The 19,913-nt window shown below is 35.0% G+C and overlaps 1 protein-coding gene across 6 annotated transcripts in view; it reads right to left on the bottom strand.

Moving 5' to 3' along the window:
- Positions 1-1,313: 1,313 nt before the first annotated feature.
- LOC130456234 (methyl-CpG-binding protein 2-like) overlaps positions 1,314-19,913 on the bottom strand; it is a 56,065-nt gene continuing 37,465 nt past the window's right edge. For 5 of the 6 annotated variants that reach the window (XM_056809909.1, XM_056809912.1, XM_056809910.1 and 2 more), the window contains exons 4-5: positions 11,148-11,222; positions 1,314-8,199 (exon numbers count right to left, since the gene is read on the bottom strand). In XM_056809909.1, the coding sequence (XP_056665887.1) occupies positions 7,176-8,199; positions 11,148-11,222 (1,099 nt within the window). In that variant the 3' untranslated portion in view covers positions 1,314-7,175. The remainder of the gene's footprint in view (positions 8,200-11,147; positions 11,223-19,913) is intronic. The other variant, XM_056809914.1, reaches the window with a different exon arrangement.

The following is a 19,913-nucleotide window of genomic DNA, read 5'->3' as shown; positions in this document are numbered from 1 at the left end:
ATATAATTCCTTATCTTTAATTATTTTATGTTGATTGACCACTACAGGGTCATAGAAAATATGTCCAGCTATTAAAAGACAAAAATAAGTGAGATCAATAACCACTGACTAAACACCCAACCAATCAGAAGATGAGCATATCCCAGAATTACTGGAAATTGGTGAATACCCAAGCCATTCATCCTGTTTCCAATTTCACAAAATGATCACTGGAAGAACACCTGTGAAGAATGGCTCAGACACCCCCCACCCCCCCAACAGATAATCAGACGCTACACACAGAAAGACAACCCAATCTCCATGAAGCAGTTAACCAAGGCCAGTCAAACTACCACTGTAATCATCATTACACACATACAGACTAGGGCTCTGAATCTAAGGTCCTCAAACATACTTCAGGGGTAGCAGCTTCTGTGGAGACACCCTGGGGATGGCTTCTGCAAGGTGCTACAGCTATGGCTACTGAAAAGCCGGACTGGAAAATTTTTGCCACCAAATTCCACTTTTTATACAAGAAATCTTTCCCAAAGCCCCATAATTATTATAGACCATTAAAAATGGTCAGAATAGGGAAAAATTCCTTTTGAGAGTTATTTCCAGTTTATGCTATACATATCTGTACATGGTTGTATGAAAATTAAGTTGCCTTTATCTTTTTTCTTATATCTCCAAATGTGTACTAGTATTAGATTATAAATTTTATTTTAAAAAGTCCTTTCTAGCTATAGATAATTGATATGATTGATTGATATGATTGATAACTTTATTACTCTCCACAAAGGAAAGAACACTTCAACAATCTTAGGTCCAAAGGTGAAGTAGGATTTCTCATTTTTTTTTGTCTGAAATATCTATTCCCCTTCCTTTAGACAAGGGGGGAGAGGGGAAGTATTCTTTATCTTCCATAACAGAAGATGAAAATGAGAACACTGATACTGAATTTTTCCATCTCCACCTTCCATATTCCAAGTTGACAATGCAAATACAGAAACACAAAATACTGCTCTAGCACAAAACCATCAATGTGAAGGGATCTGAATTATCCACAAAGAATGCTTTTAAGAAATGAGAAACAATGGCAAAGATCATGTATTTTCCTATAAAGAAGACAAGCAGCAGGCAGATTTTTATTTTTATGCTTTGTTTTTATTTTTCCTTGTTCTATGCTTTTGATATCAGGAACATGTTTTAAATAAACAACTATAATTATAATAAGCCTCTTTTTATAGCATTACAAGCAAAATAAGTTTATAAATCAATATATGTAAATATCAAAATCATGTATTTTAAAGGCAGAAAAAAAATAATCAAAATTTAAAGCCGGATAATTTATTTCACCAGTACGTACAACTTTTTCATGGGACAAAGAAACACTAGAAGTGTCAGACAACCAAAAAATTTAATTAATATTTACATTGAGTATCTTGGTTTCAATGAAAAGAAAGGGGAAGTTTTACAGAGAGAAGTATTTGTTCTCAAATTCATACTTTATCTTATATATACTTCATACCTAAACATTTACTCAGAATTTTCACATAGATGATAACCAGTGGAATCATGCATCGGCTATGGGAGAGGGAAAGGGGGGGGAAGGAAAAGAAAATGATCTTTGTTTCCAGTAAATAATGTATGAAAACAACCAAATAAAATAATGTTTAAAAATAAAATAAAAAAAGAGAATTTTCACATAGAATAATTGAAATCCACTTGCATCTGAATTCGCAATGTACTTTTCTTGAATATTAAATTCAGCAAGCACTTTTTATGAAAACTGAAAATAAAGTCCCCCATTTGCTCTGATTTTTTTAACCCATCTGTGTCATCTGTATCCCACTTAAAATGTAGTAAGATGAGGACAAGATTCAAATTTTTCATATCAACTGCTATCTAGTCACATTTTGTAAATCTGTAATTAATTTTATTAAACTAAATGCATAGTTATATTATTTTTTAAAATTTTGGGGGGGTGTCATATTCCTAATATGTTAAGCTATTCTTATTCTATAATGTTTATGTTTAGCTATTTTCCAAAGCAAAAATTTGATAAGCATGTCATTTATATTTGATTTTAGATCATGACAAAAAGACAATTCACCTTTGTCACACAACTCCAGAGACAGATTCATTCATGTTTGCAATTTAATAGTTGATGCATTTACATTTTCTACTATACATTCTTCCATTTTGCATGAAAAGATAGCATCAAATTAAGTATTTTATTGAAATCCAGATATAACATGTCAGTATTTTCAACTCATTCGCTATTATTATTCTACCTGTACTCAAAGGCAGAATTAGGAATAATAGATGGTAAATAAGGCAAGTTTCTGCTCAGTTTTTTTAAAAACCTATTTAGCACTGTCAAAGTAACAGATTGTCTCAAAAGATAGTAAGAATTCAAATTGTTTCACAACTATGAGGAGTAATTTCAAGTCTTTTCCAAACTTCATTTACTAAGAATAATAAAAATATCACAAAAATTTTGTTGACAAGATATATATTTTGGGCAAAAACAACTTTTAGGTTCTTTATTTTGATTCTGTTACTTCATGGCACAGAATTATTAGGGGGTATCTATCTGATTTTCCTTTATTACAGATCTGCTTTTCCTTACTATTGCTTTAGATATCACTTGAGATGCTAAGCACAGTAAGAATTCCTGGAATAAAACAGAGCATTTACTTTATAGAGATGTCAAAAATGGTCGGAATAGGAAAAAATTCCTTTGCTCTGAACCTAAAGCAGCTAGGTTATGAAGTTATGCTATGGAGTCAGAAAGAATTGTTTTTCTGAGTTCAAATCTAGCCAAAGAAATTTATTGCATGACTTTGAGCCAAGTCCTTTCCTCTACTTGAAGCTTTCATACATAAAATCATACACTGAAAATCTAGGTAAAACTTTTCAAGGGAAACCATTGCTTGACCTATTAACAAAAGGGACAAATATCCTAAGGTGGAAATCAAGAAAATACATTTATAGAAGCTTCAATCTCTCATATGAATTATATCTTGATTTACATCATTTTTGTAGACCTAACATATAAATCCAATGCAGAAACTGTGAATCTTAAAAATTCTCAGACCCTACTTCATAGGATTTGGTTAACACCATTCCCCATTTTAAACAATGAAGGAACTTAGATCAGGAATGTGAGACCTCTACTCCACCCCTACTTAAGGGGAAGATAAAAGTTGTAAACTCTTTTCTGAACAATGAAAAATACTTAAACCCATACTTATAGTAAGACAAAAGTTCTTAAGCTGTGCCTATTTTTAGATCTAACACAAAAGGATGCTAAGAACCTACAGAGGTCAGGCAACTTGTGAATTTACAAGGAGCAAAGAAGTGAGAACTTACTCAGAGGTTTTCTGGTGTGAACTTAATAAAAAGTTTAAGCCTACTTAGGTATGAACTAAGAATGGTCTGTCCTTTGGAAAGCATCTACTGTGATTGGTAGATGTGAGAACTTAGGGGAGGAGACATAGGAGAAAATTCCCTTTAAAAGGAGATCAGAAGCTGAGAGCAAGGGGCTCTCGCTGGAACTCTCTCCTCTCAGAACTCTCTCTCAGGACTGTCTCGGGGACTGTGAGAAGAATATCTCTCTGGAGCTGGCAAAACTAAACTGGTGTCTCTCTAAACACTAGAATTTTGCTTGGGACAAATCTTGTAGTGAATGGATTGAAGACTGACTGATCTCTCTCTCTTAAGGCTGGCCTAGCCTTTTTTCTCATTATTCCCTTTCTCTCTCTTTCTTTCTTTAATTCCTTATTTGTATTAATTAAAATCTCTATAAAACCCAGCTGACTGAGGTATGTTTAATATTTGGGAATTTTTCCCTGGTGACCACCTTATATTTGATTTAAAACAAGACACTGTCTTGAAACCATATTTTCTACAGTCACAATTTAAGCCAACCACTCTTTTATCTGCCGCAGTTTATGAAACCAACTATTTTAATAATCACAAAACTACATAATTTTCTATATCTCTTCCAATATCTGACATAATACTTTTAATATCAAATGCTGTCCAAACCACAAACTATTAAAATATTGAGGGTTTTTTATGCCTATCCTTAATTTAATATTCCTCATAGTCTTAGAAACAATGATTAAACAATAAAAGGCATAATCTTAATTATGCTGAACATTATGAATAAGATGTCAGTTAGAAAGCAAGATTTTAAATAATTCATTTATGTTAGAAAACAAGCAAGCAGATGAACTAGGCAAGTTGTAAGATATTATTAATCATATCATTAAAATTTTGTTGGATCAAAATGTATTTAAGGTGGTACACTGAATCTAGTTATTTTGAAGAATTATTTCTTATTAAGACTAATTTTATTTATGATCTTATTTAGGCTTTAAAGAAAATTTCCTCTTTCACACTCCAACTGATATACATATAATTTTTCCATTCCATAATTTTGAGGAGACAAAATATATCTGGAAATCAGAAGGCTGAGTTGCATTACTTGAAATTAATAAAGTTGATCAGTCTTTCTGAGGAAGTCACTTTATTTATAAAACAAAGATAAAGAAACTGGCCAATTGAAGAATTTCTAGCCACTACCACCAAATTACCATCATCTGGGAACTGCAAATACTTGGAATTGAGTATTTATCTCTCTCACATAGTTTTAAAGAGGGAATTAGATTATTGGCATATCATCTCCAAATATAAGCAGTAAAAAATTATTCAAAACGACATATAAGAACATTATTTTTTACCTTATACTCTTCTAATTGATTACTTCTCTAATATTGTGATGTAGAAAGATAGCAGGAAGGTCAGTGAATTCCTGACACAATTTGTATTAAGAAGTTATAGGCTTTCAAAGAACCAATTAACCAACAGAAAGGTGAATCGGGAAGTTTATTTATTAACAATTTTAGATGTATTTTTTCTTTATTTAATTAGACAATACTTTCAGATTAAAGAGTTAGAGCAAAAGTGGGAAAATGAGAATTAAGGAGCTATGTTAGCTATCAAGTGCTTGGATAACCAAATATCCCCCAGAGATAGGAAGTACCCCGAGAGAATCTAGATTAAGCAGTATTGGAAAACATATTGCTTGATCTGATGCTTAAAGATGCAATTTTGGGAAAGGTCTTTGATTTATGATTTCTTTACTAGAGGAAGAGAGGGAATATTAGAAAAAGGAAAAGAGAATAAGAAACCAATATGCCTTTGAAAACAGACTGAAATTTAGAGGAAAATGGGCAATCTTTTAGGAATGCATTTAGGAATAAAAAAGCTATTTTTAAAAATGAAATTTTGATACTTTAATAAGAATATATTTTAAATATTTGAATATTATGTGTGCGATAATATGTGAGATTCCATAGAAACCACCCCTATTCTTAATTGTGATACAGATCCTAACTACCAAAAATGGTCTTTACATCAGATTCAAAATTTGAACTCAATATCTGAAGTAAAATAAACAAAATTTGTATCAGTAAAATCATAAAAACTCTTCTCAATATCAGACAACTTCAACAGAAAAAAAAGTGAACAAATAGGTGTCCTTTTGATGGATGAGTAACAGCTCATCAGAAATCAAAGTATTTAATAGTGAAAAGTTTTAAAACATTTTTAGTTTGGTTTTTTTCCCCATACAGAATGAAGACAGAGGTTACAAAGGTTATTCTTCTAAGGACATCCTACTTTCCCATACAGGAGAATCAAAAATGAAGAAAAAATCAGATGAGGAAAAAACATGCAACTGCTTTATATTTCAGTCCCTCGTTGATCAAATCTTTTATTGATACTAAAGAATTGAAGTATAGATAGCTAAAATCCACATTCTTTGTTGAAGAGTTTGCTTAGTATTCATGTCTCTAGTGCCCATAAGTATGTCTGACAAATTTTAATATAATGAGGAGCTGGCTTTTCTGCTCTAATTGTGTTTCTCAGTTAAATAAAACACATAAAAGGCATCTGTTAACATGAATATAGGCATCTAGAGTGACTTTCCAAAGATCTGATCAAATGTATAATCTCATTTATTATTTCTAAATTTAAGTCCAATCTATTATTTCTTATTGAAATCATGTTTAAATGAAGATTTTTTAAATGAAGGTTATAACCTAATTTTCTCATTATACAAGCAATTTCCTAGAAATGTAAGAACTAGGAAAGATACGATAAGGAAATAGATTCTATATATCCAAATAATTCAGATAAGTTTCAAACTCCTAAAGAAGCAGTTAGGGTATTGTCAGTTTAGAGTGCAAATAACCAAAATGGCTCTCATTGAAGCAAAACAGAAAGGATGAAAATAAAGAAAAACTAAATCATTTAGAAGGTGCTATAAAACTGCAGTCTGACATTAAGAATTTAAGGATCATGGAAATTCTATATATTTATTCTACTTTAAAATAATCAGCAAACATATGCAGATAGTGTTAGTAGGTTTTCTGTCAGATAATTTATTGATTTGAAGAGAAGTATGAAAAATAAATAGGATAAGCAGATTTGGGAAAGAACTGAAAGAATTTTACTCTCAGTACAAAAATTCACCACTATTCTATAAACTTATTTTAGGGGTTTAGACTTCATTCCCTTCTTCCCCAATTCTCACGAAGCTTACCAAATGACCTCTTCTGGCATCAAATAAAGATAAGAAAATGATTCATCGATCACTACAAAACTCTGAGAAAGAAGGGAATGAATGCAGTTCTCTTTTAATTATTTGATGTCATTGTTTATTTTCTTAAAATCTTAATTTTCATATGCTAATTTTAAAAATTCTATACCAAGTATAGTATTGATATGGTTTGGGCCACTAATTCACTAATATGATTTATGATGTTTCAAAGGACAAATCGTATACTACCCTAGTCTTATGAATACTGGAACAAGATTTGGCATGTGTCAAAATGGTTAATGAATTTTACCGGTCAGTGGTACAGAGTACTATTAATAAAGACAGAATTGTAAATCTGCTACAAGCCTAGTTAAGTCTTCAAATTAGGCTATGCTTGTCTAAAAAGAAAAAGATTCCAATACTACTTTTGCCCAGAAATCATAAAATTCTAAATGTGATGAGAAAATAAAACCACAAACTTTTATTTCAGTTAATTTGGGAAGCTTTGTCAGAGTCCTAACCCATAAGATGAAACAACAGCTGCCTTTATTCTTTTTTTCAAATCTTTATCACTTAAGAGTCAACTAACTCTCTCTGTTACAGACATTTGACTGCCCACAGGATCCTCTCTATTTGACCTTGGCACAGAAGATGGAATAATGTCTTGTCCATCTTCTTCTCTGTGTTTAAATTTCTCTGCTGGTACAATGGCAGGCTGAGTTTTAATGGTCTCTTTTATATAGCTGTCACTTTCAAATTGTTCTTCTCTTTGCATTTTCTCATCTTTGTTGCTTAAGTCTTTGGACTCAGAAGAGCTTCTGTTGGCCTCTGAACCCTTAGGAGATAATGGGGGTAGGAGTGAAGCTGAGATGGCCTGGGGTGATCCTAAGGAATGAGAATGGGGCTCTTTTTTCAGAGAGGAGATGTTCTGCTCTTTGGGTATACTTTTACAAGCAGGACTTTTTCCAGTCTTTAGTCCCTTACCACTCTTTTCTCCAATGGTTGACAACAGCAAGGGACTCATCATTTCCTTTACTTCAATGCTAACTGTTTCCCGAGTCTTCCGTTTTTTGATGGGCAACACAGTTTCATGCACTGAGCCGATGGACGAATCTTTGATTATTTTCTTCTTGGCATCAGCAGAAGTGGTTGCCACCCCACTTCCTGGTTTTCGACCTCTCTTCTTGGGAATGCCTTGGGGATTTGTCTCAATTTTCCGCTTCCTGCCAGGATGTTTGATAACCATGACTTGGGTAGATGTAGTGGCCCCACAAGCTTCTATCTTCCCTCCAGATGAAGGCTGAAAAGGCATCTTGACAACAAGCTTCCCAGAGCTTTTTCCAATTGCTCTTTTGATATGAACACTCTCTGAATCATCTGCCTTGGGTTTCCCTGCACTGCTTCCTTTGGGCCTTCCTCGCCTTCTCTCTGTCCCTAAAGTCTTGGCAGTTTGGGGCTTCTTAGTTGTTTTCTGTTCTCTCCTAGAAGGGCTTCCTCTGCCAGTTACTGTAAAATCAAAATCATTTGGGTCCAAAGATGTGTCGCCTACCTTTTCAAAATAAGCAATCAATTCCACCTTGGATCGAAAGGCTTTTCCCTGGGGACTATACAGGAAGAAATAAAAACAGAAAGAAGAGGAGTTAGAAATAATTAATAGAAAATCAATAGGTTTAAAAAAGAGGAAAGTTAGTGTTGGAGTGATTGCAAAAAGAATAGTTTAGCTTTGAAATGCCTAATGTCCATACAATTTTTTTTCAAACCCTTAACTTCCATCTTGGAATCAATACTGTGAATTGGCTCCAAGGCAGAAGAGTGGTAAGAGCTAGGCAATGGGGCGTCAAGTGACTTGCCCAGGGTCACCCAGCTAGGAAGTGTCTGAGGCCAGATAGGAACCTAGGACCTCCCATCTCTAATCCTGGCTCTCAATCCACTGAGCTACCCAGCTGTCCCCTATACATTTTTAACCCAGAGGTTCCACTGTTAAGAACCCAAGACTGATAACCAAAAAAAAAAGGCTCACACATCTTTTATACTAGAATTTTTGTGTAATCACAAAGAACTGGCAATAAGAAATGCTCATCATTGGGAATATGTAATAGCTTATGACTGCATCAAAATAATAGTAAGTGATAAGTAGGAATTTAGAGAAGTATAACAATATATACAGTGTGAATGGAAAAAACAAAAACAATACAAATGAAACTCAAATACAAAAAATAAAGACCAAACTAAACCGAAAGAAGAAATATGAAAATGATATTTTTTCCTTTCATTACAGAAAGTAAGGAACTACAATGCCACATATTATCTTAGTTTTTCTAACCTGTTTTTTACTCTCTCTTTTCATTATTTGGCATAATGCATGGCTTTTTAGGTAAGATTAAAATGAAAAATAAAATGTCTTAAAAACAAAATACATCAATACATTTTAAGAGGAATTATACAAGGAACTATTAACAAAAAAGATGAGGAAAATTGCAATTAAGTTTCTGTTAAATAAAATCAATGAGAATAGGTAACCCTGAGTAAGACTAAACCTAATAAATATATGTCAAAATTATTTAATAATGCAATAGTTAGGAAAATAGTACGACAGTACAACATGATAGAAAAACCTGGGAAAACTTCAATTTGATCTAACCTTAGCTAAGATATTTAAACATTTTTTTCTGCGTGTAATTTTCTTTCATTAGTCAAATGTAGATAACTGATAGTTTATATTACTCTACATAATTTCACAATGATGCTGTGAAAGTTAAAATTGTAGGAGAAAGCACTGAAGATGTATTACACTTTCATGTGCCACACAAAAAAGTTGCTAAATCTCCTTCCTACTACCACACTGCCACTAAGAATCGGTTATCACTTCCATCAACCACAAGTAGCTGCCTAGTTTTCTGCTACCTGGCTACCTTGTAGATACATTATTATGTAATACTATCAATACTTAAAATGGATGTAGCAAATGATAACATTGTAGCAATTGAGTATTTAAAGGAAAAGTTATCTTTTTCTTTAAAGGAAAAACTATATATCTATATCTTTATCTATATATACATATAATACTCCACATGCATCTTCCATAACCAGACACATATCAGAAAAAAAAAGATAAATGAGGAAGAATTTCAGAAAAATTAACTGTCCTCTCTGTGATTACAGAATGGCAAAAGAAAAGGAATATAGTGATGGAGTCAAGAAAGCCTGTCTTCAGACATAGTGAAGAGGAACAACTGACTGAGACTAGCTACATAATGAGCTTGAAATAATTTGAGAAACAAAGGGGAGTTATACTTTGATCCCAGAATTAAACAGAACTCAGTTCTGACCTCCAGACTAAGGCAAAGCTAGCAGGGGAACAACCAAAGCAAATGCAGTCTACAGCTCTTACCAACCAGTTGGTAGCAGTTAAGCCAAGAGCAATCCACTGCAACTTTCAATTAGGATCAAGTCAACAAGCATCGCAGATGCAAGATTGGAATTTTCCAGAAGACAGTGAAAAGAAGGTCCCAAACATCACTTTGGGAGCAATGAAAGCTTGCACTTCCTTAGCCTGAAGTATCTCTGAGATCCTTTAATAACATAAGACTTAATATCACAATAAAGTAGCAAAAGATAAAAGCTCAGTTCTCCCAAGAGCCCTGCCCTAATAAGCAATATTACCTAGGCACAAATCCAACCAGAATTCCAAAAATTAATTAAGCAAGAATTAAAGTAAAATTTTATTTGAAAATCAGATGAGAGTATTACTTGGAAAAATAGAAAAAGACAGAATGAAAGAAAATATAAATTATCTAAAAAGAAACAAAACTGTTGGCAGCACCAAGATGGCAAAGAAGGTACAGGGGCCCATCTTTTTTCTACCAAATTACCCTCCAAAAAGCAAAGACCTCAAAACAAATTTTAGGCAACATGACCATAAAAATACATGGTGAGGTAATTCTTCAGGCGAAAGAACTTAAGACAGCCATCACAACATATCAAGTGCACCAGAGTAGGCCCCCCAAGGCAATAGAACTTGGGTGAAACTGAAGCAGCAGCTAAAGTTTCCAAAGCTCTCAGGCACATTTGGTAAGGTGAATTGGCCAGCTGCTTGAAGGAGATTACAGGGATTCCTTTCCTGGCTTTGAGTCACAGTCTTGGGTCAGTCTCAAGGTGAGGAAGATTCAAGCATATACTAGCACTTGAAGCCACAGGGAAGCAGACTATCATGGTCAGTTTGTGTAAAGGGTGAAATTATGGCTGAGACTGAATGTATCATTAATTTAGGTCACCACGGATGTTATTTATAAAATCCTAATGAAAAAACCAAGTCAACTGGAAATTTTATGTTGGTTTTAATTGATAATGGAGGAGATTAAGGAGGAGGAAGAAGGAAAGGAGTAGGTTTTGTCCCCAGCCCACCCCCCATACCCATGGCTAGTGCCAGTGGGAGGTTAGGGGATAAGGGTTTGGAGTATGAAGGAGGAAGGAGTCAGGCTTCAACTCAAAAACAAGGAAAAGGCTAAGCCAAGATGCCAGAACCTGAAATCACCTCCAGGGAAAAACTCACCACCAACCCAGACAACAGCTGCCACTGTGCCAAGATGTTGGGATGCTTAGCATGCTGCCAGACAGAGTCATCTCGCTGAGGAAAGAGGAAGAGAGAGTAAGTGATGTGCTTTATATAGACATTTATACACCACTTTTCTGCCTCTCATCCGTACCAATGATAGCTCAGCTTGACTTAGGACAACCCATGAGTCTGTCAGCTGTTTTCTGTACATGTCTATTGCCTTTTTTTCAAGATATGGTGCAGGCATCCTGAACTTGTTAAACTGCATAGGGTGGAGAAATGTGGACTTCACAAGACCTGATTCTGTTATTTCAAGTATCTCTATTGTTACTGATTAGGAAATAGCTGAATCAAATCTTCTAAAGAATGGTCTGATTAGGGTGCAATAGTTTTAAAATTCACAATCCCCCTGCGGCCCGAAGAAGACTAGTCTGCCTGATGGGTCTTGTAAACATACTAGTTATGAAATTACAATAGGTATAGATAAGGGGGAAACAGGGGACGGAGAGAGGAAGGGAGGGAAGAAGGCAGAAAGACAGAGAGAGAGAGAGAGCACGCAAAACTAATGGTTTGCTGGGCACATTGACAAAAGCCAATTGGGGGCAGTCCCCTTTGGCATAAGAGTGTGCATTCAAAATAAATGTTCAATCAACCTTCACTTCAATCAACCACACCCCAAGGTTCATTCTTGACCTTGATGTAATGTAAAATTTCTGGCATCTTTCTGCAACAGTTCATTCTCTGGATTTAGGAGTTACCAAGCTTCTTCCTTGAAGATCTTTCTCCAACAACAACAACAAAAAATTCAAAATCTTGGATTTTTATTAAATTACAAAGCCCCTCTGAAGTGGGTGTTAAAAAAACATCCAGTTCAGTTCTTGGATGCACTGTTGAGTTATGGGGGTGTATGAGTCAATTATTAAAAGAATTCAAAAACAATAACAGAACAAACAAACAAACAAACAAAAAATATACATATAATGGGAAAAATATGGAAGAAAGTTAAACTTTTGGGAGAAAGAGAAAAAAATTTAAAATAACAAATAAAATGTTGAGTAAACAAGAATAAATTCATAATAGGTTTTTGTACAGGTCCAATTTAAAGTAATTTCTATCCCACAAGTTTAAATAGTTTTAAAATTCACAGTTGTTCCAAGAGGTAAAAGAGTGCTAGGTATTAAAAAGACCAGAGCACAGGTCAGGAGAGAATTAAACACACCTCTCCTTACTTCATACCACTTTGGAAGAACTGCAAGCAGACAGATCCCCAGAGCCAGCTCTGAAGGCAATTGCACAAAGAACCAGAAGATTGGAACAGTGCTTCCTTCACCAGTTACAGAGTCCAAATTTTCGAGTTTTTCAAACTAAAAGAAAATAGCAGTTATATAAGCAAATAACAAAAGAAGAAACTTAATATAGAAAGTTATTTTGGTGACAGGGTATTTTCAAAAGCAGAAGAAAACAACAAAGTTACTACTACTGCATCAAAAGCCTCTAAGAAAAACATAAAATTCTCTCATATCCAAAAAGTATTAATAGAGGAACTCAAAAAGGATTTTAAATTTAAAATCAAGGAAAAGAAGTAGAAGAAAAATTGGGAAAAAAGACATGACAGCAATAAGGGAAAATCATGAAGAGTCAATAAACGTGTCATAAAAAATACTAAAGAAATTAATACTTTAAAAAACAGAATTGGTAAAAAAATGCACAAGCATTATAGAAGAAAACAACTCCATAAAAAACAGAATTGTTCAAATGTAGCCAAAACTCACTTAAGATAATCATGCCCTAAAAATCAGAATTCTTGGGCAACTAGCTAAAGCTAATGACTACATGAGATACCAAGAAACAATCAAATTCAAAAGAATAGAAGAAAATAAGAAATAACTCAGGAAAAACAGCTGACTTGGAGACATTTTAATTTAAGAAATACTGGACCACCTAAAAGCCATGATTTTTTTTTAAAAAAAGCATTCAGACATCATTGTTTAAGAAATTATCAAGGAAAACTGCCCTGAGATTCTAAAACCAAAGGACAAAATAGAAACTGAAATAATCCTCTTGAAAGAGATCCTTAAAGGATAAATTCCAGGAATAGCACAGCCAAGTTCCAGAATTCCCAAAATCAATAAGAAACTATTAAAAAGCAACCAAAAAGAAACAATTCAAATATTGTGAAGTCACAGTCAGCTTACCACAAGATTTAGCAGCTCCTATATTAACAGGTTAGAGGACAAAGGAGCTAAGATTTCAACCAAGCAAAATTCAGCATAATCATTCAAAGGGGGGGAAATTTGTATTCAATGAAGTAGTCCTGATGAAAAGACTACAGCTGAATGAAAAATCTGACTCTCAAATACAAGACTCAAAAAAAATCATGAAATGTAAACAGAAAAGGCAAACCAAAGGCCATTCAATAATGTTCAACAGTGTAGCACAACTGAACTACAAAAAAACTTTTTTACTATAACAAAATTCATTTGGAAGAACAAAAGATCAAGGATATCCAGGGAAATCATGAAAAAAAAATGCCAAGGAAGGCGGCCTTGCAGTCCCAGATCTCACTATACTATAAAGCAGTGATCAGCAAAACAATTTGGTACTTGCTAAGAGACAGAAAGGAGGATCAATGGAATAGACTTGGGGTAAGTGACTTCAGCAAGACAGTCTATGATAAACCCAAAGATCTCAGTTTTGGGGACCAAAACCCACTATTTCATAAAAACTTCTGGGAAAATTGGAGGACAGTGTGGGAGAGATTAGGTTTGGATCAACACCTCACACCCTACACCAAGATAAATTCAAAATGGGTGAATGACCTGAATATAAAGAAGGAAACCATAAGTAAATTGGGTGAACACAGAATTGTATACCTGTCAGATCTTTGCGAAAGGAAAGACTTTAAAACCAAGCAAGAGTTAGAAATAAATCACAAAATGTAAAATCAATAATTTTGACTACATCAAATTAAAAAGTTTTGTACAAACAAAACCAATGCAACCAAAATGAGAAGGGAAGCAAGAAATTAGGACAAAATCTTCATAACAAAAATCTCTTGGCAAAGGTCTAATTACTCAAATTTATAAAGAGTTAAACCAGTTGTAGAAAAAATCAAGCCATTCTCCAATTGAAAAATGGGCAAGGGACATGAACAGGCAGTTTTCAGTTAAAGAAATCAAAACTATTCATAAGCACATGAAAAAGTGCTCTAAATCTCTGATAATCAGGAAGATGCAAATCAAAACAACTCTGAGGTATCACCTCACACGTAGCAGATTGGCTAACATAATAGCAATGTTAAGTAATGAATGCTGGAAGGTATGAATTGATTGCTGTGGAGTTGTGAAAACCATTCTGGAGGGCAATTTGGAACTATGCCCAAAGGGCGATAAAAAACTGTCTGCCCTTTGATCCAGCCACAGCACTGCTAGGTTTGTGCCCCCAAAGAGATAATAAGGAAAAAGACTTGTACAAGAACATTCATAGCTGCGTACTCTGTGGTGGCCAAAAATTGGAAAATGAGGGGATGCCCTTCAATTGGAGAATGGCTAAACACACTGTGGTATATGTTGGTGATGGAATACTATTGTGCTCAAAGGAACAATAAAGTGGAAGGAATTCCATGGAGACTGGAACGACCTCCAGGAAGTGATGCAGAGAGAGAGGAGCAGAACCAGAACATTGTACACAGAGATTGTACACCCTGTGGTATAATCGAAGGTAATGGATTTTTCAATTAGTGTTAATGCAATAACTGGGAATAATCTGCAGGGATCTAGGAGAAAAAACACTACTCACAAGCAGAGGACAAATTGTGTAAGTGAAAACAAGGAGAAAAGGCAACTGCTTGACCACAAGGGTTGACTGAGGAGAGACTCTAAATGAACACTCTAATGCAAATACCAACAACATGGAAATGGGTTCAGATCATGGGCACATATGATACCCACAAAAATCCTGCGCTGGCTATGGGAGAGGTGGTGGGGGGTGGGGGTGGGAGGAAAAGAAAATGATCTTTGTTTCCAATGAATAATGTTTGAAAATGACCAAATAAAATATTTAAAAGGGAAAAAAAAGACTTGTACAAGAATATTCATAGCTGCGCTCTTTGTGGTGGCCAAAAATTGGAAAATGAGGGGATGCCCTTCCATTGGGGAATGGCTGGACACATTGTAGTATCTATTGGTGATGGAATACTATTGTGCTAAAGGGAATAATAAAGTGGAGGAATTCCATGGAGACTGGAACAACCTCCAGGAAGCGATGCAGAGCGAGAGGAGCAGAACCAGGAAAACACTATACACACTGAGACTGATCGAATGTAATGGACTTCTTCTCCATTAGTGTCAATGCAGTGATCCTGAACAACTTGGAGGAATCTATGAGAAAGAACACTCTCCACATTCAGTGGAAAAACTGTGGGAGTAGAAACACTGAAGAAAAACAACTGCTTAGGGTTAAAGGGGATAGAGGTAGACTCTAAATGAACATCCTAATGCAAATACCAACAACATGGAAATGGGTTCGGATCAAGGACACGTGATACCCAGTGGAATCACACGTCAGTACAGAAGGGATGGCAGGAGGGGAGGGAGGAAAAGAAAATGATTTTTGTATCCAGTGAATAATATTTGAAATTGACCAAATAAAAATAATGCTTAAAAAATAAACAAACAAATAAATAAATAAAATAACTACCAAAATACCCCCCCCCTACAAATTATATAAAAATCTGGGCATTAACTATGACAATAAAGGAAAATGTCAAACATTAATGAAGATGTGGCAAAACTAGGATACTAATTAATTAATACACTGCTGGTGGAGTTATGAATCGATACAACCATTCTAAAAGGCACGCTGGAATGATACTCAAAGGCCTTTAAAAGACTTGCATGCCCACATTCAGCCATATTACTACTAGGTTTGTACCCCCAAAATATATTTTTTTAAAGTTTGTACAAAACTATTTATTGCTGAGTTCTTTGTGGTGACTAAAAATTGGCAAAGGAGGGGGGTGTCCCTTGATTGAGAAATGACTGAACAAACTGTCTGATGGGGATGGAATATAATTGTGCTGAAAGTAATAATGAACTGGAGAATTTCTATGTGAATTGGGAGAACCTTCAAGTACTGATGCAGAGTGGAATGAGCAAAACCAGAAGAACATTGTACACAGACACTGACACAATGTGGTATAATCCAACATAATGGACTTTGCAATGATCTAGGACACTCCTGAGGGACTTATAAGAAAGAATGCTATCCACATTCAGAAAAAGAACTATGGGAGTAGAAATGCAAAAGAAAAACATATAATTTGTTTATATAAATTGGGGTTTTTATTTTATAAATGCTTGTTCTATTGCAAAAATGAGTAATATGGATATAGGTATAATTGATAACATTTGTATAACCCAGTGGAAGTGCTTACTGGCTCGAGGAAGGGGGCAGGGAAGAGGAGAGGGAAAATATATTTTTTAATTTAAACAAAATTTTTAAAAATGCCAGGCATCTCTTTACCTGTCAACACATATACACAAAAAACTATGTACCAAAAAAATCAAAAATACAAAATTATAGAATATTATTTATTGGTAGGTTGAACATTATAATAAAAATACTATGTACTATATTAATCATACTACCAAATTTTAGAAGAACTAGAAAAATAAAAAATTAAGTAAAGGCAATTAATGAAAAAAGGTGAGGGAAAGGGCATCAAGATTCTAGAATAATTAAGAAGCAGTATCATTCAGCTTTTCTTCAAAAATCTCCAAAAACATATCTAAAAATGCAACAGATCAAATCTTGACAGGGAAATCTGGAAGAAAATTTAGTGACTCTTTTTATCCAGCCTATGTCTGGTCAGAAACACTTTACTGCACAGAAGCTATCAGGACAAGAGAAGATCCTACATCTATACTAAAATATTACAACAGGAAAAAGTACAAATTGGTAGGTTTCTGTCCACTACATTTAGTTCTGTGTCATAGACATAGGATGCACAGAAGAAAATTCACTTCAGAAGCAAGCAGCAAGAATAATAAAACTCATAGCATGGTCCCATTTACAGCATATCCAAAATTACAAATGCAGGAATAATCAAGGGCAGAAAACCAAGACGAAGGGGAACTGATAATTGTGCCACTCTGAACCAAAAAAGCTTTTCAGCAGACTAATAAGAATAGAATCCCTTTCTCAGATACAACCCTAGATTAGGAACTTGCAGTTTTGACATGGGCATTGTACCCCAGAAACTCAGGCAAACTATTATCAGGGAAACTCCCTTGCCTTTGCATCCTAGAAACAACCAATGACCCCCCCTAGAGTCCTGAGATGTTTATCCTCTTTGTCCTCTAGATTTAAGATGGACAAAGAGGTGAATCTTTATGCCTCCAGGCAGACCTCAGGCAGATGACCACCTCACCCCACCAAGTGCCTGAGGAATTAGCACTCTAAAGTCACATCCACACCATGACATAGCATTGGTGGTAAAGAGTATAAAATCCCCAGAATGGATGTCGTCTGGGGAACAGCCTTTCCATCCATGCTGTCCTCCCAGGAACTGCTCCCCATCTTACTGTCCCACCTTGCAAACCTCCTGGCCATTCTCAACATTACCTTCTAAATTAACAAATTTCTCTTTTTGTTTTTAAGCTAAGTTTTGGAGTCTTGCATTCTTGTAAAAGGTATCCTTCCCAAACCCCAGGGGTACAACACATCTAAATCCCCCATAACATTTTGACGCCCAACGTTTTTGGCTCTCCTGAAAGCTACTCTTGGACTCCGGATCATCAACGAGGACACGCTTCTCAGGTAGGAAGGAGCCTTTTCTTTGACTCCTGAAACCCCCATCTTTTGGGTGATATCTTTGTGGGACCACTTTCGTGCTCTCGCTCCGATTGGCCCCAGATCAGTCTGGCCGCTGGAGTTTGGGGTCTGTCGACTCCCCCTTATACTGGAAGACGTTCTGGTGTCTGGAAAGTCTTGCTCGCCTCAATTGTTAAACTGAGTGCTCTTGGTCAGGCAACCTCTGTAGACACACAGTTGTTGACCCTCCAGTGTGGAACTGGCTGTTCTGCATCTAAATGGACAGAAACGGAGCATGCCCCGAGATTCCCCTTTGGGGTGTATACTTAAAAATTGGAAAAAATTGGCACTAAACAGATTAAAGAAAAAGCAATTAATTTCTTTTTGTAATGTTGACTGGCCACATTACATCCTGATAAGCAAGAGGCATGGCCTATCCATGGTACCCTAACATTGTAATACATCCTCTACTTACAATTGAAATTTTTTTTTCAGCCTGAGGTCAAGCCAGATAGGGACTAGCCAACCCAATTAAGACAAAGGGAGAAGCATGCTTGCAGGCCTCTCTTTTTGGGATGAGATCAAGTCTAAGCAGCCTGAGAGGAAATTCAGTTGGATTTTTTGTTTGTTTTCTCTCACATAGCTGAGCATCATCAAGGAAAAAAATGAGGAAATTGGCTTTTTGTTACCCTAAATTCTAACACCAGGTGGCAATTGGACATATTTTATGGACAGAAGCTCCTTACCTTTTAGATTTATTCCCTCACTAGGCTCCCAGTTCTCCAAACTCTACTCTTTACTTGGATTTTAAGGCAAGGGCCCACTGAGAAATCCATGCGAGAGAGGGAAAAGGAAACCGAGAAGTTCATCAGTTCACTGATCAGATCTACCTTCTCCTCTACTGCAGAGAGGAATAGGGTTGATTCCAAACAGAGAGACAACTGGTAAAAAAGTCCTATTTTGGGGATTTTTAAATGTCTTACACTTTTAAAACTAAGGTTTTTTTCAACTTATAGAACAACCTATTAATTATCTTCTGTTTTGAGGTAAACAGGGAAAGATAAGAAGATCTGATAAATCTCCTTTCCCTGTCTGCTAGCCAAAAGGAAGTAATGCTTAAATCTATTAAAGGTATTTTATTTCAAAATTGTGATCATATATTTATGTGGGTTTAAAAAATAACATCCTAATTTTAATTTTGTCGGGCAGTGAAATTTCAGTTTGTATATAAAAGCCACAGATTGGTTTTGTAAAATAGGTTTTTAACAGTATATATAGCCTCAAAAAGACTGAATTCCATCCTTATCTACCTTTCTATCATAAGAGGTTTAAAAGAAAAAATGAGCTTTTGTTTAAAATTATCAAATGGTTTTCTTCTCAATGGTTTTCATGCCAGTGTATTAAAGTTGGAATAACTTTATTATTGCATTTGACTTCTTGGTCTTGAAAAAAGCTTGTCAAAAGGCTTGCTTTAAGGTTTACAGTCCTTAAAAAGTTTCAAATCTCTAAATTTAAAAAATATCCTGTAATACTAAATGCTTTATGAAATTTTTTTAATGTTATGTTATCAATGGAATGTTTCTTTGACTTATGATGGTAGAAAGTAGAGAAGGTATGTTGGGTTAGAATTCAGAAGAAAGAGGGCTAACGTCCATAAAGCTCGAGTATGCAGATTTGTGAAGGAAGAATGGAAGTTGTGTTCTGCTTTTAAGCAGAGCATTTTGAAGGAAAAGAGAGAGACAGAGAAAGACAGAGAGAGAAAGTGAAAGAGAACAGACAGATGTTCTGCTCTAATAATTGGATCTTTAACTTAGGGATAATTTCTAGAATTGATGTGTGTAGTTTTGTAAAATCACAAATAATTCTGGAATTTCTTTGAAAATTACTTAGAGAGAATCCTGACTGGTCTTGTCTTAGTTCAGTCAGATGGCCTAAGGTCAGGATTTGATC

Source organism: Monodelphis domestica (genome assembly GCF_027887165.1).
Source record: "Monodelphis domestica isolate mMonDom1 chromosome Y unlocalized genomic scaffold, mMonDom1.pri SUPER_Y_unloc_1, whole genome shotgun sequence".
NCBI classification, from domain to species: domain Eukaryota; kingdom Metazoa; phylum Chordata; class Mammalia; order Didelphimorphia; family Didelphidae; genus Monodelphis; species Monodelphis domestica.
Note: the sequence above shows the minus strand (reverse complement) of the source record. Positions and strands in the feature narration are given on the sequence as shown.